This window comes from Puntigrus tetrazona, chromosome 6, assembly GCF_018831695.1.
Source record: "Puntigrus tetrazona isolate hp1 chromosome 6, ASM1883169v1, whole genome shotgun sequence".
In the NCBI taxonomy this organism is placed as follows: Eukaryota; Metazoa; Chordata; class Actinopteri; order Cypriniformes; family Cyprinidae; genus Puntigrus; species Puntigrus tetrazona.
The window spans coordinates 3,617,825-3,641,356 of NC_056704.1; the positions used below are offsets into that span (position 1 = coordinate 3,617,825).

Here is a 23,532-nt window from a genome sequence, read left to right on the forward strand (position 1 = left end):
ACAAAAAAAAACAATAGGGGCACAAATATACGATGTGATGCATATAATCTCATATTCTTTTTGTTAAAAGCATAGGTTGCCCAAAAATGTATCTCAATCACTAATCGCTCACCCTCACGTCATTCCAATCCTGCATCTTTCATCTTTGTAACGGATTAAAATATTTTTGATAAAATACATGCACTTTCTGTCCCTGCACAGACAGCAACACAACTGTAATACTCCAAGGCCCAAAAATGTAATAAGAACGTTGTTAAAGTACTCCATCAGGTGCAAGGGATTTTTTTTTTCACTTCATTCTCCAAATGCGGGATTGGAACGATGAAGGTGAATAATGACAGAATTTAAATTTTTGGGTGAACTACCCCTTTAAAACCTCGTGAACAAATACAAACCATTAATACTGCTACAACCAATATCCGCCAATGTTTTTTTTATTGAATTAATTTTTAGAGCGTGTACTCTAAACAAACAAAAAAAAAAAAGACAGCATTTTAATTCCAGAATCAAGACAAAAATAATCTACCCAAATAAGAATTTTCGAGGAGAGCATCAGTTAAAATTTGCCCACCCGCTTCAGCATTTTTAGAAAACAAAATAAAAGCAATATATAAAATTGGATTTTAAAAGTCAGTCCATCACAATATCCACAGAGACGACCAGAGACCACACGTTTAGGATGTTACACTGAGCGCACACACACACACACACACACACACACACACACACACACAGACACCTGACCTGTTGCTTGTCAACTCTGAGCGAACGCTGTCATCTTTGGTGCCATTTCTCATTTGAACACAGTCGTAAGATGCAGGTGAGCAGTGCCAGACATTTTGAAATGAACAGGTGCTTGCGAAGGATGAAATGAAACAGAGACGTGGAAGGAAGAACAGTCCAGTGAGGTAACAGGGCAGAAGGGACTCGACAAACCCATCAAACACACTCCCAAATCTCACACACACACACACACACTACTAATGTCAAAAGTGGAGCTCTAAGCAATAGCTTACCTTGCATTGAAGCATTTACAGTCCTGCATAGTTATTCAAACTTACAAACTAAGGCGTTTTATTGACAGTCTTGGGAGTTCTTGTACTGATATTAAGCAAAACTAAACTGAAAGTTCAAGTAGGCTATAATCTCATAATTTTCCTCTATGAAAAGCTTTCACACATGATTCATTCATCTGCAAAAGAACGTTTTTTTTTTGTTTTGTTTTTTTCCTCTTTCACAAGGTCCAGTGAGATACGCAGCACCAAAGACAGCAAGACATCTGCACGCACAGATGAGAGGAACATCATATGTACTGACCTCGAAAGAAAATAGATCACATAATATTAAATGTATATTTTATATACATACCCATTTTATTCTACTAATACACTTAAACATCATAATATGTCCCTGTCGAAAAATTATAAATAATTTACCCATATGTATTATTAACAGCTACTATTCTAACAGTCTTAGAAGGAAACGGTTGGACTATCACATCCCTTTAGGAGTTCAACAAAAGTCTACTAAGAAAATAAACACAGGAATGCACGTTTCCAGCCGACATTAACTTAAATAGAAATTACGTTGCTTTGTTTCGTACTCCTCTCATCTCCTCTAGCTCTATGTCCACAGTGATTAAGGTCTTGTGTAAACATGTTGACAAACAACAAAAATTAAAATGCACCCGGCTCACGCCAATCGTCCCAGAACACTGATCGATTAAAAGCAGAATGACGTTAATTGAAGGAGGGTCGTTAATGAATGAAAGCGCGGTAGGTGTTCGTCCAAAGCAGCTGAAAACATCCGTCGCCAGCGGTGTCCACTTTACATTCTGGTTGCGGCGGTCAGTGGGACTTCCTCTTCGCGTCTCCCCCCTGGCTTTGGTTTGCATCTGTGGAAAAATCCAGACAAGCTCTTCTGTCACGGTGCAGTTTACGAGATTGCATCTGCATTTCAAGCGGTCTGTTCCCAAACCCAGCGAGCCTCTGGCGTGGATGACGCTATCCCTGAATGCAATGCGCCTAGCTCGCGAATTGAAGAGGGATAATCAACCGTTTATACAGGTTTTATTTCATGCTGAAAATGAGCTTTTAGTAAAAATACGTATTTCGCTGCGTGCTACGAGTTTAAAACTTAAAGTTTGAAAAATAATATATCTGTATTGTTATATTATGAAACGGTTTAGCGGCCCTTCTTTGTCGGTCGAGAATATGATCACAAACTGCCGGTTTGAACAGGTCTAACACTTTATAATAAAGGTCACTTTTATTAACATTAGCTAACATATTAACTAAAATTTGGTAAAATGCATAAATGCACATGGGCAACTTTTAGTTTTTGTGTATGTAATGTGTGTGCATTTAATTGGAATATTTGTTTATGTACATATAAATACACACACACACACTTATATATTTTATGAAAATATTTAAATATTAAATATATTAGAATATATTGCATATAAAAGTACACCCATATATATTACAAAAAAAAAGTAATTGTGATTAGCACTAATTAATATATTTAAAGATTATTAAATGTATGGAAGTATTGTTTATTAGAAGTTTATGTTACCTAAAGTAATTAGGTAATATTAAAAGGCAGTGAAGGTGTTTTGGTTGATATCATGCAGCTCCTGGGAAAAATAGTCCCCAACGCTCCCTGTGCAACAAGAGGATCTGGTTTTCAGGCACTGCGGGATATCACTGGTCATGTTACAGCAGCAAACCTCCTTGATTACTACGCCAGAATGAGAGTATAGTTCCTAGTCATATCGGCCTACAAAATAGCAACTGTTCATTTTCCGCCGGTCTTTGTGCACAATATAACTACAGAAGAGTTGAGTTTTAAATAGGAAAAATATACGAAACACTTTGGTCATTTTTGAGCGCGACGCTACCGGTCTAACTGGATTCAATGATCTATGCTAAGCTATGCCCCGGAGACCGGCTGAATGCATTTAAAAACTGAAAACTCAACTTTTTTGGAAATAGGCTGATTCACCAACTAACCCAGAGTTAATATGATTAAAATTAATATTAAACTGCCTTTTACATTTTACATGTTTGTATACAACTTTTTGAATGGGTCAAAGACGAAGTGTAATGCCGCTTTAAATTGTCGTTTTATTATTAAAACCTAAAACCTAAAGTAGACATTGAATGCTCTTTCTATGGACATTGTCAAAAAAATTTTGTTTTGATGGAGACTTTTCCGCTTGATTTTACATGTGGGTCAATTACATTTAAAACTCAATAAATATTAATGCACCAACCGATCATGTGATATTTCCAAATTAACTGTATCAAAACCGAACTGTCCTAGTAGAGTTTCTCAAGCAAAGCGGCCTGAACAGGCCATTTTTAACAGCAACAGAATTGTTCTCCCTGAGAAGTAGCTGCTTACGTAGACAGACTAGGTTTTGGAACAGAGTTAACGCCACACCAACGAAACAAAAAAGGTTCGAAACAAGCAAGAGAAAATAAAGGAACAGTCAACAACCTAGAGCTATGAGACAGCAGCAGTGAGCTGGAGGTTTCTGCAGCATTTACCTGAGAAAGCAAGCTGCAAGTGGGGAGGTAGAGCAACCTGAGACCCTGGCTGAAGACTCTTAAACAGATCTGGGGGACGGCAGGACAGGTGGGAAAAAAGATGGACAGAGGGAGAGATGGAAGAGTGCACAGCAATCCGGGAGCAAATGAGATGGCAGGAATGCAGCACCAAAACAGGATGCGAAGTGGAGAAAGAGGAAGAAAAGTGAAAAAAACAGATTAGGGAGACACGGAAAAAGACCCAAGACGAGCCACGTCACATAAACACGGCCAAACACAATACACGGCAAACATACAAGCAGGAGAGCCGCTGTGCTCATGTACACACACACACACACACACACACACACACTCACTCTGTGCCAAGGTGTATCCTGAGTTGGTAGCGGGGGAAGCTCCCATGTTGCTGCAGCCAGGAACTCCAGGGCCTGGAGGGTTGAAGTTGAGGAGCGAGGGGAACTGGAAGGGTAGAGAAACAGGCACTAGACCCCCGAGCATCCCGAAACCCAGGGGGAGGGAGGGGGGCACTGAGCCCAAGAGGTTACTTCCTGAAGCTGAAGACACCTGTGAGGAAAGTACACGTTAACAAAACCAACTATATTTGCAAGCATTTATTTTCCACAAACCGACCTTTGGCTAAAGCCTGCCTTAAAAATATATTACTGACCAATGCCAACCTAGCAACTGTTTGTCAGACAAGCGTTGTGAACTGTGTTTCACTGTGTTTTCCTGTATTTTTGATTAAATAAAAGCAGCTTTGTTGGCAATAAAACCATAAACACTCACACCAACCTTGCTCACACCAAACTTCTGAGTGTGTCAGCACTAAATGTCCTTGAATAAAACACGAGGCCACCAACATTTGCTTCTAGGTAAAGCCATGTTAAAACCTTAACCATGTCATTTGTGTTTTGATTCAGGTCACTGTGATATACTGACAAAATATAATATAGTGTAGAGCTCACAGTTTGACAGTGAATGTGCAGAAACAGTTTAAGGTCTGATACTTTAAGGTCAGCTGCGAGAGGAGTTTACATTAAATACTTTTAAAGAATTGCAAATAAAACACTTCATGATGTCAAATCAATAATATTGCATCAAATACACTAAAAAAAAGAGAAGAAGAAAAAAAAGTCACTGTTTAGAGCTTAAAAACTAAAAATAACTTCTACACTCAGATTGGAAAAAGGACATTGGAAAAGCACAGCACAAACTAAGGCAAGGTAATGATTAATGATTCTTAGGGAACACACGCCGATCTATGACTGACTGCTGAAGTCGTTTTGCATAAAAACAGCTGGTAAACATGCATGTAAAGCTTTTCCACTCAAAGCTAGCAACTGCAGAAACCGGTTTAGCATGACCAGACGTTCTGTATAAACAGGTCTGGAGTGAGGCGTCTGGACTCACCTGTGACAGATGAGAGGAGACGGGAGGAGAGGGCAGGCTCATGGCTGACGCCCGACTCGTTGTGGACTTGGCACTCTGACTAACTCCTCCCACTGGCCTCTGCCGCTGGCTGTGATTGGCTGGGATCGCTGAAGGGGAGGGGCTGCCGTCCTGGCACCCTACGGACAGGGGCGTGGCCATCGAGACGGCGTTGATGTTGTTCGCGCCAGCGGTGGGCGGACTACTGGATTTGTGTCCACCGGCAAAACTGTAACTGACCTGTCCTGCTCCGGACTTGACTCCGGATCCCACTGCGGTTCCTTGTGTGGTAAACGGCGGCCTGAAGGTTGGGCTCTTGGGGCTGTATTGGTGTGAGCTGGGGATCATTTGAGGCCTGGGGTGGGTGAGAGAGGGGGACGATGAAGGCGAGGGTGAGGATGAAGGAGGAGGGGTAGGGGCAGGGGGTCGCGGCGTGAGTTTGATAATAGGAGAGCTGCTACTGTGGGAAGACTTGGTGAGCGTGGCCTGCATGGGCGTGATGAAGTTTGACTGGTTGTGTGGCATCGAGGGAGCCTTGGCCTGTGATAGTAGAGTGGAAGGAGAGGAAGCGGTCGGAGGAGGAGACTGCTGAGGGCTCTTGGGATTCATCTGAGAGGGATGAGTGTTCATACGAGGCTGCTGGGAAACCACAGGCCCGCAACCAGCAGTAGTGGATTTGTTAGCGCAGTTTTTGATTTGTCCAACAGGGGGCGGAGTCTGAACCAACTTCACTCCCATTGTCCCAAATGACCTCTGCTGCGGGGGCAAGAGGGGCGAGGCGGTAGGGGGCGGACGGGGTTTTGCAGACTGCGCCGTGTTCATTCCTGAAATGCCAGCTCTGTGAGAGAGCGCTCCCGAGGGTCTCTGCACAGGCCCGCCGTCCTTTAGCATCCCGAAGGTCTCGCCTCGCATGGAGGAAGAAGGAGACGAGGTGAGGGAAGGAGAGGTAGTTAGAGTGCTCATATTAGCCTTTGCGATAACAGAAGAATCCATTTTTGCCGGAAGGGTGGAATGTGACATAGGCGAGGAGTAGTGGCCGACTCCAGAAGAGGATCCGGGGATGCTGGGAGAAGCAACGGCGGGAACGCCATTGTTAGGCGTCAGTCCCTTGGCAGCGTTGCTGAGGAGAGCGAGAGCTTGGGAAATGGAGTCTAGGGAGTTCGCGGCCAGATCCTCGTCCAGGGAATCCGAGAGGCAGATGGGTTCAGAGGGGGAGGAGGGCGGTCTGCATGCTGGGGCGGGTAAGGCAGGAGAGGCAGAGGTGGACCCAACACCTGGAGCGGGTCTCTGTGTCCAGCTGACATCCTGGAGCACAAGTCAAATACACAACTTAGAAACACAGTCAACTAGAGGACCTAAAAAAAAACCTGATGAATATATTAAATGTCATATTTTACATACAGTCATTTTGGCAGCTTTTGGGGTTGGAACAATCCTTTTCTTGCCCCTGTTAAAAACAAAAAACAATTCAGCAATCACAATGAAGCGCTAAAAAAGACATTATTTGGGTATTTTAAAGACCCGTTTACACCAAGACGAATAATCGCTGCAGTAAAAACTAATTTAAATGTTAATGCGTCTGTTCAGACGGTTAACATTTGCATGGCTTTAACGCAACAGATTGTGAATAAATCTGCCCAACCAGTAAGGTTTGCACGCTTGGTCACATGCCCAGATAAAACTATGACCTGATGCTCACAAATAGGATTTAGTAAAAAAAAAATTAAAAAAAATAACCGGCTCTCTTTCTCTTTACTTATGCATTTGGTGTTTTTTGATAAACACAGTGAATACAGAAATCTGAATGGCTGTTTGAAAACAAAAATATTGCTTGACCTCCTTCTCTCTAATAAGCAAGTGTCAGAATAAGAAAAGTTGTGCAATACTGTGTGCATTTCTGTGCATTTCTTTTTACGCCTTGGTCTAAAAGACAAATTGTATGGAAAAAGTGGGTCAAAATTTTATGTTGATGTGAACACGCCCTACATCGAGTACCTTTTTACACCTCTGATTTCCATTGCAAAATCAAAGCTTACATTTTTAAACCGACATAATCTGCCAACATTGGCTGCTCATTCTCTCAAGTTCCACTTCTTGACTCCTTAATCCATATAAAAACTTCAAGGAAGAGAAAATACACCAGGTTTTTGCCATCCACCACACAAACAGAGCAGTGGAGTTTGCCTTCTTATTTTTCATGCACTGCTAGAGACCAACTTAATTAAGTTACAGAGACAGCAACCCTCGAGTCATTATATATTTTGTGTGAAAAGAAGCCTATTTTAGCAGCATCGTTTTTAAATTATGACACACATTGCATAACGATTAAGCACATTTGGTCTCAAACTCAACATTGCCATAGAAAAGCATTAAATGAAGTTTCTAGGGACTCCCCTATTAGAGACTAACGTTATAAGTGTTGTCCTGCGAGTGAGGATATATGAGAGACCCCTCACAAAACCTATTAATATTTCAGGATGTCTGCCATCAACTGAAATTAGAAGGACATCTATAGCATGGGTGCTAGAAATATAACTTCTTAAAGAAACTTGTGTCATTTCAAGTGGTAAAATGAGTAATTGGAAAATAAAATCACTTTGCATACAATTTTATTTTACTGCTACACCTGTTAGTTGCTTACGCATATTACTAGAATATTAGCCATTTATTACTGCTAATTAAGCACATACTAAAGCCTTACTCTACATTCCTAATGCTACCCTATACCTAAACACCTTAGTAGCTATTAATAAACAGAATTTATTGAGGGAAAAGTCAGTTAATCGTTAACAAGTGTTACCTATTCGTTTTTTCATGCACATCTGTAAAAATAGACCATTTATTTACAGCCATGTGCAAAACCTAGCCTAAACAGAAAACAAAACTTAACTGATCGAACATCTTATGGTAATAGCAAACATTAGTGTAAACATATATGAAGAGGATGATCTACTCACAGGCCAGTGAGGTGACCATGTACAGCACGACTCTCCTTAAAAAGCATCCTGAAGAAAAAAAAAAGAATTTTCTAGTTGCATAGAAGAATACAGAAGAAGGTAACATTAGCATATAGTCAAGCACACACCTGGTCTGCATCCAGCCTTTGGGCCAGAGCGGCTTGACTTCATTCTCCATGAAGGCTTTGAGATAGTCTTCCACAGACAGAGAGCACTGCTCCAGCTCATAACAGCTCAGCTTCACACGCACCAGGTTACACAACAGAGTCCTGGGAAAAGCAACACACACATGCACATATTTATAGCAAACCCTTGATTTCTTACACTGTTGGTCCACTGGTGGCTCTGCTTCATTATTCATTTTAACTTGTGAAAGTCTAAACCTGAGTTTGTCATCCCATATGAACTTCTTCCTTGGTCCCATCACCCTCTTTCCAGGTTTCTCTTCATCGTCATCCTCCGATCCGTTCTTCTCCCCATCTTCTATCTGCTGCCTTTGACACACACGCACGCAATCAATCAATCGCATAATCCGTACATATCCACGCCATCCGTTTGTCGTTCTCCACAGTCCATTCCACTAATCTGAACAAACAAATCACGAAAGCAGAAAGAGGCAGGAAGTTGGGAAAATGTTTAAAGACTTACTTAGCTGCAGCTTTTGCCATGCAGTCCATGTTATATCTGGCGATCTGCTCTGGCATCACGCTGCACACGGCGAGTTTGAGCTTTAACAGCGGCGTGCGCAGGCGGTCATCCTGATTAAAGAGAAAGGCAACACTGAGACATTTGAGAGATGAGTTGTATCCAGTGTTGGGAAGCTGATTAAACTATAGCCTGTCTCACAGTCTTACTGCCACAGGCGAGTTATAATTTAAACTAAAGTCAAGTTAATCTTTTTAAAAATGACTGCATTTACAATTAACAATAAACTACAGTAAAGTGGTTAAAAGGGTTACAGGTGAATTTTTAATAGTTTTGCAATTATTTATCTGGTGCAAAAACTATGGATCTCAGGTAACAGTGTCGAGTTAAATGCAAACAACCAATGAAACTAAATCTCACTGAATAAACTTCAAAAATGAATAACAATGAAAAGCAGGAGCATTTAACTAGCAATATTTAGTGAAAAAAAAAAAAAAAAAAGACGAAACTTCAGACACAGCAAAACAGCATAACTGCGAAAATTGTGATTTCTGGGTAACCACATTAAATATTTTCATTAATTATAGTCATAAATTATAAAATTGTTAATGGAAACGGCCAACTATGAATTATGACTACAATCGAGACCATCGAATGAAGAGAAAGGGGGTCACATTCACACCTAAATATTAATGATTCAAAAAAAAAAAAGGAGTCCATGTCTTAAAGTACAGCTATAATAAACTATTAAAATGAATGGGTGAATAATTTATTTGAATTGATTCATCAACTGATTTTTCAACCTATTTTTGTATGTCCCAACTTTGTACGATGAAGAGAGATAGCTTCTAGGACAAATGTTAATATTAATATGAAGCATTATGCTACACTATAAAAACAAAAATCGAAACTTGACAAACACAGTATCATTATCAATTACAAACACAGCAAATCAGTGTAAAATCTTAAGAGCCTGTCGTTCTTCACCTGTATGTTGAGGCTGAGTTTCTTGAGTCGTTTTAGTAGCGCCTCCTTGTTACAGGGCACAAAGGCTTCCAGATGGGAGTACACCTCCGAACGAATGTTTGCTGGTTGCTCCTGAACCTGCAGCTCAATACTAAATGAGAAGAAAAATGATCAACCGTAAGAAACGACAGACTACGACAAATGACAACATGCTGAGATTTTACTCACTCCAGCAAGATATTATTCATATCCAGAGTGAAGAATTTCTTTCTGCCTTCTTGATCAAATTGCCTCGATGCCTGAGTTCAAATAAATAAAACAAACACCAAGTTAGGTTGAAAAATGATATTACTGTCAGAACATGAAGTCCCTGAAGTGTTTTTAAAATGTGAAGTGGATTTGTGGGCGTATATTTGCTCTCTTGCTCTCTCTCTGTAACTCTATGCATTTACCTTCAGTGAAAACATAGAGCGCATTAAATTTTAAAGTTAGACGTAATGCAGTTTACATAACAGGTAGCTATCACCAAAAATATTCAGTGACCTTTATTCTTATAAATTCATCTGCTCTCATGAAAACCGGCTGGAATAGATTTCAAACCACCTTCTGATGGCAGTTTCATACATTTTATTCTTAGGTCTACTTATAACATTAGTGAAAGTCATCATTTCGAAGACGTCTATGTAAAAGCCCTGGCGATGCTTTGCTCATGTTAAACTGCCCCATCATTCAGGAGCAGTCCTCTAGCAAATCCAGCAATACATCATGAGACATTCACAAAACCGACCGTGCTGAAATGAGTCTCTGAAATTGATCGGATCAGAGTGAAATCATTAGGGATCTTGTTAAAAATAAACTTCAGTCAGCTAACATTAGAGACATATGAGTGTTTTTCCTACGTGGGATGAAAAAAAATAGATAAAGACAGTATTAGTTGAACTCTCATATTAAAAGAAAAACTGTTTTTTTTTTTGTTTGTTTTTTTTATGACATTGTTTTACTGAAATGAGGGCAACAAAAAAAACACGACTCACAGCTCGGAGGTCTTCTATGCGCTTGATCAAAGGGGCTGGAAGACCATCAGGGAGAGGTGGAAAAGAGATGAGACCACCCTGCCCTCGATTCAGTCCCCCTGCTGCAACCTTATGCCCCAATGATGAACCCAACCCAACCTGCCCGTTCTCTCTGGCTGAAGGGGGCATCTGGGGCCCTGCGTCCAAAAAACTGAAGTCCAGGTCACGCATGAGATCTTGAAGCTCGCTCTCGTTGGCCGAACTAAGCAATGACATCATGGCGGGGTCAGCCGTCAGGTCGGCTAGTGAAAGGTCACTGTTGTTGGCATTGGCTTGGAGATGGGAGTTCGGCAGTAGGTTGTTAGAGTTAGGAGTGCTGGTGAGACCGGGGCCCGGACGAGACACGCCGGCATCCCGTTTCCGCATCTCTTCCTTCTCTCGTGTGAAACGACGGAGCATTGCGGCCAGACAGAGCGAATCTTTCATTAATTTCTTTCTCTTCTTCTTCTCGGGGCGATGAAGGCTCAGACCAGCCACTCTGTGAGCAAATATATGATTAAAAAACAATTAAGAATGCATTCATAATGAACTAAACCACGTAAACTACACAAACTGCTTAGTAAAAGGATTTTTTTAAGAAAAGTAGCAATTTGAATTGCACGATGTAGTGTATATTCACAAAAACTAATTCTTACCCTTGTTTAGCTACTTTGTTCTTCCTGGGTTTTTTCTCCTCTATACTTGTTGCATCTTTCTTCTTCCTTCTTTTTATCAGTGGTTCCTCTCCATCTCTAATCTACAATCAGAATAAACAATATTAAGACAAATGTCACGAATAGAGTTTTATGAAGAACAAGAACAGCAATTCTGCCCATAAACTCATATCGTTTCAAACCCATAAGATTTTGTTATTCACAAATTAAGATTTTTTTTAAAACATTAGAGATTTCGGTCCCTCCACCAAACCTTAAAAAAACATCAATAAAACATTGTTGAAAAATGTTAAATTATTAAAGTGGTTTAACCGAAGTCTTCAAAAAAAAATTCAATCACTTTATGTCAAACAGATGTCATATTTATTCACATACTGCATGTCAAGCAAGCATGTTTGAGCTTTTGTTTACCACGTGATGAGCTCAGTGTTTACATGTGAATAAACGGCTGATTTTAAATCCGTTCAATGCGCTCACGCCTCGTCTGTTTAGATAGCTCCGTTCATACGGATTTCATTTGTGTTTTAAAACGATCGCAAAAAGTCTTATGGGTTTGACATTAGGGTGCATTTTAATTTTCAGGTGAACCGTCTCTTTAACAGGTCTATATATCATTTAACGGGCCTGTTTGCGCATGGTAACAGCATCCGTCTGGGGTGATCTGATCACAAGGGTTTAGTCGAGACAGATATTATAAATAGAAGTGTAAATGGGGTTCAAATTGTTTTGTGATCTGGTCATTCAAACCGCATCTGAACAAAGTCACATGCGATAGGGTTTAAACCCGAAGATTTCGTGCTCCTTAATCTGATCTGATTTTTTTAAAAAAGCCTGCTTTATACACATGCACACATTTGTAGTGAGATTAAATTTATGATGTATTTCGGCGCAACGGCTTTTCAGATTCTTAGCTTCAGCATAGTAAGAGAAATCAGAGATGCTCTCTTTGAGATCACCGCAAGAGGTCAAACGAGACACATTGCAGACGCATAATAAAACCCAACGTCGATGTCTACGCATCTCAACTGACCGATTCACCCACGACGGACATTAATACGCTGGTGTGCGAAGGGGCATTAACCAAAAACAAAGTAAACTCACCCTGGATTTGTCTTCTTTGCCCCCATCCTCTCCCTCAGATTCAGAGGCAGCTCTGAACTGCAAAGTACCCGTATTAATGTAGAATCCACCAAGCTTGGTGGTCAGGGAGGCTGGGACAAGCTCATCATACTGACAGGAAGAAGACACATTGATTGATTTACAGAAGTGTTACACTGTTTGTTGCCTGCATTTCTGAGGTTATGGCAAAGTTTTAAGCCGCTATGATGGCAAAAATGACTCCACAACCACACAGTACAAATCAATCCAATATTCTAAATATAGCCATCACTGACTTCAATATGAATGGAAAAGAAACACCCCTTAAGTTCAGAGAGCAATGAGACACAGTTGGTAAACAGCATGTTAAATGCCAATCGATCATCGCCATAGTGATGTCTGTCTGTTGCCATGGCAAGTGCCCACTCACAGCTTCCGAGTTGTCTATGAAGGGGTCACTCTCATCGTAGCCGAAGCCAATGTCAATCAAATCCTGCATCCGATCTTTCCGCCTCTTTTTCCCTGCGTTACCCTGTAAGGACGTCGGTGGTAGCGGCAACGTGACATTTGGCATTTGAGTGCCCACACATTTGAATATGCAACTTAAAATCGTAGAACATCACTTACGTATTTGCTTTCAAACTTTTTGGCCAGTGCCTCGACCTGCAGACGTTCTCTCTCATCGTCGTTGAAGGGGTCACTGGGGTCCAGGGAAGACTTTGAATGTGGTGGATTCTTCTTGGCCTGTGGAATGAAACAGTTGTGAGCCTAATTGCTCCAGTAAAGCTAGTTGGGACATTTCAATTTTCCAGTTCGTAGTGGTGGAATGAGTGCGATGCGTTCCGTTTCCATGCTATTCTGGGACATTTTATTTTCCCATTCAAACTTAGAAGGATATTTCACCCAAAAAAGAATTGCATTGATGCCATATTCAGTTACCAAATACTTCTATTGTTTTGTGCTTTTTTTTGTCCATAAAGGGAGCTGAAGTTGTTTTTTTACATTACTCACAATATATATTTTATGCTTCAGAAGAAAGAAAGTCATACGGGTTTAAAAAAATGACATGAAGGTGAGTTATTAATGCCATCGTTTTCATTTTGTGGTGGACTATCCCTTTCAGCTCCATTCGCACCGAGGCTGAAAGCTATGTATTTTCAATTAATAATCGTTAAAATTCAACAATATTAGTGCAATCCACACCGTAACTATAACTATAATGACACAGAAAGAAAGGCAACGGACGAATCCCTTTCAAAAGCGATAAAGACAAATGCAGCCAATCAGAATCAAGCCGACTTTAAAGAGCTTATGCATTTAAAGCTGCAGAAAACCCAACTGCTGCACATACACTGATAATAAAGAGATCTGGCTTTTATTCAGCTTGAAACTGTGTTGCTTTAGACTCCATTGTCATGCTGTGCAGTAGTAGCAGTATTATTATCACTGATATTATTAATAGCATCCTAAAATGACTCCGCTGATCATGTGATCTCAACACGAAGGCACCCATGAGGTCCACTTCACGTAGAACAAAATAGCTTCTTTCTCTCTTTTCACGGCACAGATAAACAGAGCCTTTATCGCAAGCGAGCACACCGTTATGGTGACGTCTCCCAAAAATACAATAAGCAAAACTTTTTTTAATTTGCAAAAAGCACACTTTTAAGAAAGCAAACCATCTGGCAGATGTCAAAGGCCGGGCCTACATTCATAAAAGTTAAATGAACAGCACTTAGCAGCAATTCATCCCCTCCTGTAATGATTTCGAGCGCACAGGGCCCTGGGGGCCACAAGGGTCACGTACTCAACAAAAGTACTCTAAAGTTTATGAGCGAACAGGATAGAGACACGTCATAAAAAAATTAAACGCACCTCTCAGTCGATCACAACATATGTCACACTTGCCACTTAGAAGGAGATCCCCCGACGAGGACTTTATTTTTGGACTCTGCTAACAGGCTAACGCGTGAGCAAACTCAGCAAAAACAAGCAAGCGGTGGCTTTACAATAACAAGCAATGCTTTGACTAACACGCTCTCTTCGCCGAAGTGATCGGGATAGTTACTGTACCTGTTGAGACTGGATGAGCTCGCTGTAGTTGAACTCGGCCGAGCATTGCTCGTTAGGCTCGGACAGACACAGGTTGAGGCGCACTGTCTTCCCTTTGGGCTCTTCGCCGTCTCTCTTCCCGATCAAACCCCCGCGGTCACCCGCTGTCGTCACCCCGGTCCCCATCATCTTCATCCTGCCCTCTCTGTCAAAACTCATCTCGGCGACTCCGTCCTCTTCCAGCCGCCGTCTCCTGCCCTCCGCGCCCGGACCGCCGGCCAGGGCCGACAGGGTGACAAACTGCACTTTTCTCGGCTCGGCCATTTGGATGTTCAGTGCTCTTGGACACTCACTCACTCACTCGCACTCAGCGGCGGGGCTCGACTTCGCCAAACAACTTGATTTAAAGAGCTTCACGCCGGATGGAAGGGGCGCTCGGAGGCGGTACTGATGCTAGAGTCCCCTCCGCGCCTTACGGGGCGCGCGTGGGAAGGGATGGCCGGGTGAAAGTTGATTTTGGAGGCGCAAGCATCCTCGGTCGCTTCGCTCGGGGGACTCAGGAGCTCCGAACAGCCATCTTAGATGAGAGAGAGTAAATAAAAGAGCGCAGACGAGCGAACTGAGTCTGCGCACACACGGACACCGGAAACGGCGTGCGCGACCGAGAGGGCGCCTTGGCCAATCAGAGAGCGCCGACGACGGCAGCGCGTCCAATCAGAGGCGGGCCTACAGGCAACAGACGCTCTAATGAGCAATTAGAGATGTTACGCTAGAAAAAAGGCTTCCCCTTGAAATTGAACTAATACATAGATATGGAACTAATAGAGGAAAGTGTTTCCCAGAATGTGCTTTAAGGTGTTTCCTAAAGGCGCGCATTGGATGTTAAGAGGTTCTATTGTTTGCATTTACATAGCCCAGGAAATGTAATGTAATATAATTAAAAAAACCCATTAACGTTAGTTATCGCCTTAACTATGCATATAAATAATAATACATTTGTTACAATATTTATTAATCTTTGTTAAAATTAATAAAAATATATTTTTGGTAGTTAATTTTAGCTCAGGTGCATTAAAGGAGCAGAGACCATTTTAATAATGTATTAGTAAATGTCAAAATTAACAAACTTCATTGTCAAATACACTTTATTTTAAGGCGTCTTTGTTACAGTGTTTATTATACGTTGAAGTAGTGAGTCATATTAATTAACATGTACTTACTATATGATTGGGATTAGAATTAGGGTTTGGTTTAGGGTTATTTTCCTGTAATTATGCATAATTAATTGTTATTATAATAGTAAGTACATGCAATATGAATAACAACGACACCTAAAAATAAAGTATTTTGTTTCATTGTTAACAAATCGTTCCTAAATGTAAAGTGTTACCAATAATGATTCAGTATATTTTCTTTTTTTGATGCAATAACTTTCAATATTTTTTTCTGTCAGGGTGTCACAGCCTGTTTTGAAACAGTTTTTAATTGCCTTAGTCACTGATGTCACTTGTTCAAAGTTGTACAAATATGATGCTAGATAATTATAAAACACATGACTCTTCACAGCAATGAATATATATTTTTTTAAAACCTGTTAAACCAGCAGACTTTTTTTTTCAATAAAGACTTCTGTTGCCTCAAGTATGAAAAGATATAAACTTTATTTGTTGCATTGTCCATCTCACAGAAAGCGTTCACTGATATGGGTACATTGTAAATATAATTTTCTCTTTCTGACCGCTGCAACTATTACAAAAGATATAATATAATGAGTCTATTCATTTATTGTAGATTTATAAGAGCGTTTTTTTCCTTTCTAAGATGCATATGAACTGTTACGCACATGACGTAATAAATTGACAAACATGCCCAAGGATACCATACAAAAAATAGTAATATAAATGTTCAAGAACAACTACTGCAGTGTGTTTTTTGTGAATGCGATTAGAGAGCCACTCTGTTGTCTTTGGCCCATTTCTTCATGATACGGATGATGTACTCAACTTGTGGGTTTCCAGTGCTCCTCAACATTGGCAAAACCTCCTTCAGTGTCTCTCTGAAAACAAACAAAGCGGATAAAAAAAGAAATGATAAACAAAGCAACACGACTAGAGGTCGAAAACTCATTCTCCTGAGCGTTAAAGATGATTTAATAGAATTTTGCAAAACTCTGGCAAGTTACGGCTGTCTATTTTAACCCTATAAAGTGTATGCATTATATTTGATACATCCATTTAAATGATCTAAATGATTAATATGACCCAAACTTTTGCTGTAAAACCTACTGTGCTCAGTTTACTACACATATTCTTTTAGCAAGCAAAAAAAGAATATGTGACTTTTTGGTCTGAAATTTTAAATCTGATTTATATAGCAATCATAAAAAATGTTTTATATTGTTAATGATATCTCTTATTAGATGGAAGCAACTAATTGTTCATTGATAATGCACATTGTGTTGTAATTGTGTTGCAAATATGATATACAAGCCTTTTAAGGAATGTTTATTTGTACATCTCTGTCATCGTTGGATTGAACTGTTTTGCCGTGAAAATAAAAGATTTCAAAAAGTCATCTTTTTGGCCATGTGAATATCACCAACTGCAGCACATTTCATCTTTCCACACGTCTTAAGTCTAAATAAAACAGCTCAGTTTTTATCCTCGATTGTGACTTCCTTATTTCTTACTTTATCATATTAAATGAGCCATAAAATCCAGGTGTATCAAATATGTAAAAAAAAATATTCCCGAAAAAAAAAAGAAGATAATTGTCTAAAGGTTGCATATGAAATAAAAAAGCTTTTTATGACTACTGTTTCACATGTCAATGCTTTACAGGGTTAAATGTAGAACTAATAACAGTCTATTTTAAACTTATAAAACTTAAGTGTCATAATCTGAACCAAGCACTAAAAACTGTTAAATTGCGTTAAGCTCCTCATTCCTTAGGCAAGTCATTGGTTCATACCTGGACTCTCTTCCTGCCAGTATGAGCTGGAAGATCCCGACACATGCTCCACGCTTTCCTTCCCAGTACTCAGGGTTTTGATCCAGCCTCTCTAAAGCATCAAATGCTTTAGCTGCATAATAGAACTGCCCCATCTGAAAAGAGGTCACAGAATAAATATAAATAATCTAATAAAAACCTTTTGGGGGACGCAACAAGCAGAATCAGGGCAAAACAACAGCCACAATCTTATGCAGGCTGAACAAATATCCATGCTAAACGGTTATCCCCCTCTCCTGTTTTTAACACATTGCCTCTACAGCCTTAATTAAAAAGCAATTAGTACCCAGCTGACATATAAATGAAAATGTTGTTTATAGTTATGACCGGCTAAATCCAAATCGCATAGCGCACCTTGTAGCAGTCATTCGCGATGAGCTGCAGGAGGCTGAAAGGGTCAGATGAGGTTTCCAGTCTCAGATAGAGCTCCCAGGCCTGTCGAGCCTTCTGATTCATAACGTCTAGAACAGAGGAGGGGGGATGACATCAGACAGCGAGAGGTCTCATGCGTCTACAGAAATGACTAATCAAAAAGAGCTGATGTGTAAAAGACGCTTCCAAAGACCATAGCAGTCTTTCATCTCCATTAAAGTCAAAACCAAATTTCACCAGCCCAGAACAGCTCAAAACGTTCACATAAGAGAACCTACAGCAGCGTGCCAACCAGCTCAGGTAAACGTAATCATTCTTGATCTTCTCATTCTGGATGAGCAGGAACACCTGTTCACATTGAATTCAGATTTAGTCACACTGGCAGACGGTTGCTAAATCATATTTACTGAACCACGGTTTGTACCTCTTCGGCCTCCCTGTAGTTTCCCAGGGCGGCCTTGGCCTGAGCATAGTTAAAGTTGAATGTGTCATCGTTATAGAAGTAACTCTGCAGGGAAGCAGGAGAGATATTTGATGCTGGAGTTTTTTAACAATTCTGCTTCCAGTCCAAACACTCTGATATATGTATTACCTTGACTGAGTTGAGATATATAAGAACATCCTCAAACTGTTTTAGCAGGAAGAAACAGGAAGCCATACACTGCCTGCCGGGTATTGTGTCTTATAAAAAAAAAAAAAAAAAAAAAAAAAGACAACAGAAAACAGATTATTAAATGTGTTTTGCATATCCAGGGCAAAGGAAAATGCATTCTCAGTGAAATAAATCTACAAAACCAAAGCTTCTGTCTTGGATGACACACCACAATTATTTGACTCATGCTACTCCTAAAACCCAAAATATCAAAATCTAAATCAGACACTTTATATGCTAAAAAAATACACTTTTGGCATCTACATGAATGAGCTACATGATTCAAAATGACGGTTTTGCATTCCTACTTTAGGGAATATGTTATTTTACCGTGTTGGGAGCAAATAAAGTTTAGTAGTAAAATAGAAAGGATATACTGTATAATTGAGAGTCATTTTCAGTCTAGGATGAGGCATAGTTTGTGCCAAGAAAACAAACTCTGTCACTGGCTCCATTCCATACGGCACAGGGGCCAGGCTGCTGAACCAGCGCTAATATTGTTATTGTTAGCCTAAACAATGATGTTACCGCATTCACTGGCTGAGCCTCCAACCAACTGGAAAAACTGCTGGGCGATTTTTAAATGGTCCCTCTGTAAAAGCACACAAACGTAACAAAACAGTTTTTGGGAATTTTTTGGAAAACACGTGCAAAGGCTTTGAGAGGAAATGCTGTTTCCTGAATAAATCTCACGAACCGATCCGATATCTTGTCCCAAAGCGGCATTCACCACCCCCTTCAGAATATATTCCTGCGGATGACACCAGAGGATACAATGTTTCACTGGACCCAAAATGTAATTTAGAAGAGGCAGAAAAATGAAGATGGTTGGAAAATATGATTTGTAATTGTCAGTCCATTGCTGGTACTACCAGTATGATCACATACTATATCAGCGGATAAAACACATTATAATCACTCTAATCCAGTCACTTCCTGACGCTCTTAAAGAGTAAAAAAAGGAGAAATAAGCATCATGGAGGACTGAATACCTGGGGTGTTGTTGGCTCAAGGTCTTTGATGAGTTTGTAGGCCTCCTGAATATCATCTAAATGATGATGAGATGGCAAAGTTAATAACAAACCCGATAAGCCGGTCTCACTGTATCTGCTAATATGTATCTACACCTGATCGACATACCTTGTCTGAGATAGTAGATGACCAGGTTGAGTCTGGCCTCTGATATGACATCAATCAGAGGAGGTAAAACCTGCAAGGCCCCCTCACCCCCACGAAACACAACCAGATTGTGCTGAATGAGCTCTTTAGCAAACTGAAACGAGCTGGATGAGATATCTATCAGGTTCTTCAACTCCGTCTAAGAGAGAGAAACATGTGAATTAAAGAACTTAAAACCATCTTTCACTGTCAACACACAGGCATGCATTTCATTCTTAATAAATGACCCCAAACTAGCAGATTATGATTTTCATATCATGTTATAAATGATAAAACAGTATATTTTAATTTAGTAAAGACCCATTCAATTGATCAAATGTTACAGTGAAGACATTTAAATTGTTACGCTAATTCTATAAAAATATTAAGCAACACATTTGTTTTCACCATTGATAATAAGAGGAATTTTCTTTCAGCATATCAGCCTATTATGAATGATCGTGTCACACTGGAGCAGTAAGTATTGAAATTTCAATTTGCATCATAAGAAAAAAAGCATTTTAAAATACATTACAAGTACAAGTAATTAACTACAATTACAAGTAATTAAAATTGTAATGTTTACTGTATTTTTCATCAAATAAGTGCAGCCCTGGTGAGCATAATAGACAAAATAAATTCTTAACAAAATTTTAAACAGTAGTGTACGATTAAAGCTGCCTTTTGGATCATAATCATCAACTATTTGTGTGTACTAGAAAACAGCAGCATAACCGACCTCAGCAGCTTTGCCGTTGTAGAGTCTGAAGTGGTTGCAGGCTTTGAGGTTTAGGGCGATGGTAGAGTCAGGAATACTCTGCAGATACACGGCCAGCACCTCCTGAGACACGTCATAGTAATCCAGCTTATAGTAACACAGAGCCACATACACATTCAGGGCCAGAAATTCTCTGCAGAATTGGAGAGAGAGACAAATCATTCGTTGATACTGATGCTGTGCTTCACAAAGAACGTGTAGACATTCCATATAATATGCAAGGCTTCTCAGAGGTGCTGGTTCAGATGTATCGTGAAGTAGTTCTGAAGCACCTGTTTTGCAGTAAGATGCGTTTGTAGATATCAATGGCTTCCTGGTAATGAGAGCGCATATAATGAATGGAAGCCAAGCTCAGCTGATCTTCAGTCACATCCTCCAGGTTCTGATGGAAACCCATCAGCTTCTTTTCATCGTTGAACTTCATAGAGAAGAACGAAGCAGATCATATCATTATCATCTGATGCACATAATAATGTCAAGTAGGATATGAAATATTGTGAAGAACTGACCTTGTGAGCTAAATGAAAGAGCAGGCGATTCTGAAGCTGAGATTTTGGACCTGAAAAAGACGGCATGTTATCATTTTTGTGCAACAAAAAAATATATATTTCTAAAAAATGCTGTTCTTTTTTTTAAAGAATGGTTACAGTTAATAAAGGTTTCACTGAACATATTATGAGGCACTGTTTTCTACATTGATAATGTTGCTTAAACACCAAAATCTGTTCACGTTACACTCAAAATTTTGCTTTGCCATCACAGGAATAAATTACATTTATGATAAACATTTAAATAATAAAAAAAAAAAACAGATATTACACTATCAATTTGTTTTATGTAGCATGTTTTAATGACATATATCCACTTCCATTTGTCACATTTCTTTGCTATAAAAGTTTTCTTTGAAAAACACAGGCTCAGACTTAGTGTATAGTATGTGAACACAAACCTTTTAATGCCGCCTCCTCAGCCTCTTTATAAAGCCCCAGAAAAAAGAGCGAACAGCCCAGATATACCCAAACATCCACCGGACACTCCGGCCTCAAAGTGAGGGCTTTGTACTCCTGAGTATACGCAACAAGCAGGAACATGTCATGTTACATACAACTAATCTCAAAGGACAGTCAGCCTTAATATCACACAGCCTCGCTCTTCAAAGGTTATTCATCTCCTAGTCAGGCATGACTGACTGCATCCAACATCCTGGTGCATCTGCAGAATCTAATATCTCTTTCACTAACCTCCATTGCTCTCTTGTGGTCTCCCAAATGAAAGGCACAGAAGCCAATCCAAAGGTCTGCATGCTCCACTGACACTCCGCCATTACGCTGAAACTGACATCACAGAGCTCGTGTGAACATCATAAAGTCGTAACCTGAGGTCTAATGAGATCGTTTTCGTACCTCTAATAGAGTCAGGGCTCCCAAATAGTCTCTTTGGTTTAGATAATCCTCAAGTCTCGGAATCTTTTTGGTTTTGTTTTTCCTTTTCTTCTCATTAGAGCTGGTGGAGGTTTCACCACCTACTGCTGGTTTCATCCGAGACAGGAGCTTCGGAAACAGAAAAAGGATGCACAAAAGTTCAGATCAATTCTATTTATCCACTCATTTACAGCAGAACAATCTTTTTTTATCTTAAGCATATGAACATATTTTGCACGTTTTGATTTATTGAATACTATGCATGCAATGCAGCTTAGCGTTGTACAAAGTGAAAGTGCTGTAAGTTATTTATTTGAATTTATTTTTGTACACAGCATACGGACTGCATGTACTATATTATTATTTACACTAACAATCAAAAGTTTGGGTCAGTTAGACTTTTTCATTTTGAAAGATGTCTCAATAAGACTTGATCAGAAATGAAATACAAATAACGAAATACTATTAACTAACCATTTTTATGTTACATAATGTAACTTAATAATTTTATATCTCAGCATTAATCCCATCTTCAGGGTCACATGATCCTTCAGAAATCATTCTAATATGCTGATTTGACTATTATCAATGCTAATAATAAGAACAGCGCTTATTTGAACAAGAAATATTTAATAAGCACTATAAATGTCTTCACTTCTGATCAATTTAATGCATAGAGATACATGAAATATTCCTTCATCTACTGTCCTAGGCATTTAAAGGAATTTCAGTTACCCAACTATGCAAGATTAATGCGGTGTATTTGTTGCCAAATGTTTTTACAGAAAACAAAAAGTGAGGGTCACTAATACAGGTATAACCTATTTTAAATGGGTAAGTTAGCTTGATATAATTACAAAGTATTCCGTTAGATAAGTCATTAAGTTTAATTGTTATAATAATAAATTAAACTGTTACAGTCACAAGATATAACTAGCTCAAAAAGTAATACTAATGACAGAAGTAAACCTGACCCTAAAAAAGTGAGCATTTTTAAAGTTCTTAAATTCATATATTGAATTATGCCTGCACAATGTTTACTCAGAACACTTTATTATGTGAATTTTACTGTAATATATATTGTTGACACTCACCATGGTGATGATGCTTTACCATCCACGAGCACGCGATTGTGAAACTAGGCTAGATTTAGCCAGTCATTCTACTAGCAACCTGGTCACCATTAAAGCCTATAAAACCACTAGAGCCGCTAGACCTGCAAACAGCATCGATTTAGATATCCGTCAATCCAGCAGCAATAAACTATTTCTGAAACGTTAGACGAAGTGAACTAACCAAATAGCCTACTAGCTAGCATACTTGCTAAGCGTCTACGTTTAGGCGCGCGCGCAAGATGTTTGAAGGATCCGCGTCTGCTCTTGAACAAAAACAAACGACCCTGCCTCCTGAATTAAATCAAATGATATATAATAGCACAGAGCGAAAATAAAGGTGTCGTGTTGTGAGTATGTGATCTCTAGCTAATCCCGACTGCCATGTTGGTCGGCGCGGCATCACGATGTTGCTAAGCAACCCATTCTTCAACAGATCAATGACAGAAGACCGCCATGTGATGTAAATCACGCTCATCTCTCTGCCTTGCGTTTTTAATCAAAATATGGCTCAAATATAACAGAAAAGAGGAATATGGGAAATCCATCAGAAATGCACGTGATTTTTTAAATCGTGATTATTATATATAAACAAGCTAAATAT

The 23,532-nt window shown here is 39.6% G+C and overlaps 2 protein-coding genes across 6 annotated transcripts; both read right to left on the reverse strand.

Moving 5' to 3' along the window:
* Nucleotides 1–418: 418 nt before the first annotated feature.
* Nucleotides 419–15,358, reverse strand: ubn2a (ubinuclein 2a). 3 transcript variants are annotated; one of them, XM_043242154.1, is made up of 17 exons: nt 14,448–15,356; nt 13,002–13,118; nt 12,805–12,906; nt 12,378–12,506; nt 11,259–11,359; nt 10,585–11,101; nt 9,779–9,849; nt 9,572–9,701; nt 8,588–8,697; nt 8,323–8,433; nt 8,068–8,208; nt 7,940–7,987; nt 6,384–6,429; nt 4,965–6,287; nt 3,911–4,118; nt 3,555–3,623; nt 419–1,894 (listed from the first exon to the last, which is right to left on the reverse strand). In XM_043242154.1, exons 1-17 carry the CDS (start codon nt 14,748–14,750, stop codon nt 1,848–1,850), a joined length of 3,573 nt encoding a protein of 1,190 aa, XP_043098089.1. In that variant the 5' UTR covers nt 14,751–15,356; the 3' UTR covers nt 419–1,847. The 3 variants fall into 3 exon arrangements, with proteins under 3 accessions (XP_043098089.1, XP_043098091.1, XP_043098090.1); XM_043242156.1 differs by lacking the exon at nt 12,805–12,906 and having other exon boundaries at nt 14,448–15,358; XM_043242155.1 differs by lacking the exon at nt 3,555–3,623 and having other exon boundaries at nt 14,448–15,253.
* A 710-nt stretch (nt 15,359–16,068) lies between these two features.
* On the reverse strand, nt 16,069–23,352 carry ttc26 (tetratricopeptide repeat domain 26). Of its 3 annotated transcripts, none has more exons than XM_043241124.1 (18): nt 23,137–23,352; nt 22,911–23,032; nt 21,799–21,945; nt 21,637–21,729; nt 21,345–21,459; nt 20,905–20,954; nt 20,668–20,813; nt 20,357–20,528; nt 19,600–19,777; nt 19,452–19,507; nt 19,157–19,210; nt 18,988–19,051; nt 18,400–18,488; nt 18,232–18,315; nt 18,086–18,155; nt 17,790–17,896; nt 17,397–17,530; nt 16,069–16,482 (listed from the first exon to the last, which is right to left on the reverse strand). In XM_043241124.1, exons 2-18 carry the CDS (start codon nt 22,911–22,913, stop codon nt 16,371–16,373), a joined length of 1,674 nt encoding a protein of 557 aa, XP_043097059.1. In that variant the 5' UTR covers nt 22,914–23,032; nt 23,137–23,352; the 3' UTR covers nt 16,069–16,370. The 3 variants fall into 3 exon arrangements, with proteins under 3 accessions (XP_043097059.1, XP_043097058.1, XP_043097057.1); XM_043241123.1 differs by having other exon boundaries at nt 23,113–23,352; XM_043241122.1 differs by having other exon boundaries at nt 22,911–23,352.
* Nucleotides 23,353–23,532: the final 180 nt, after the last annotated feature.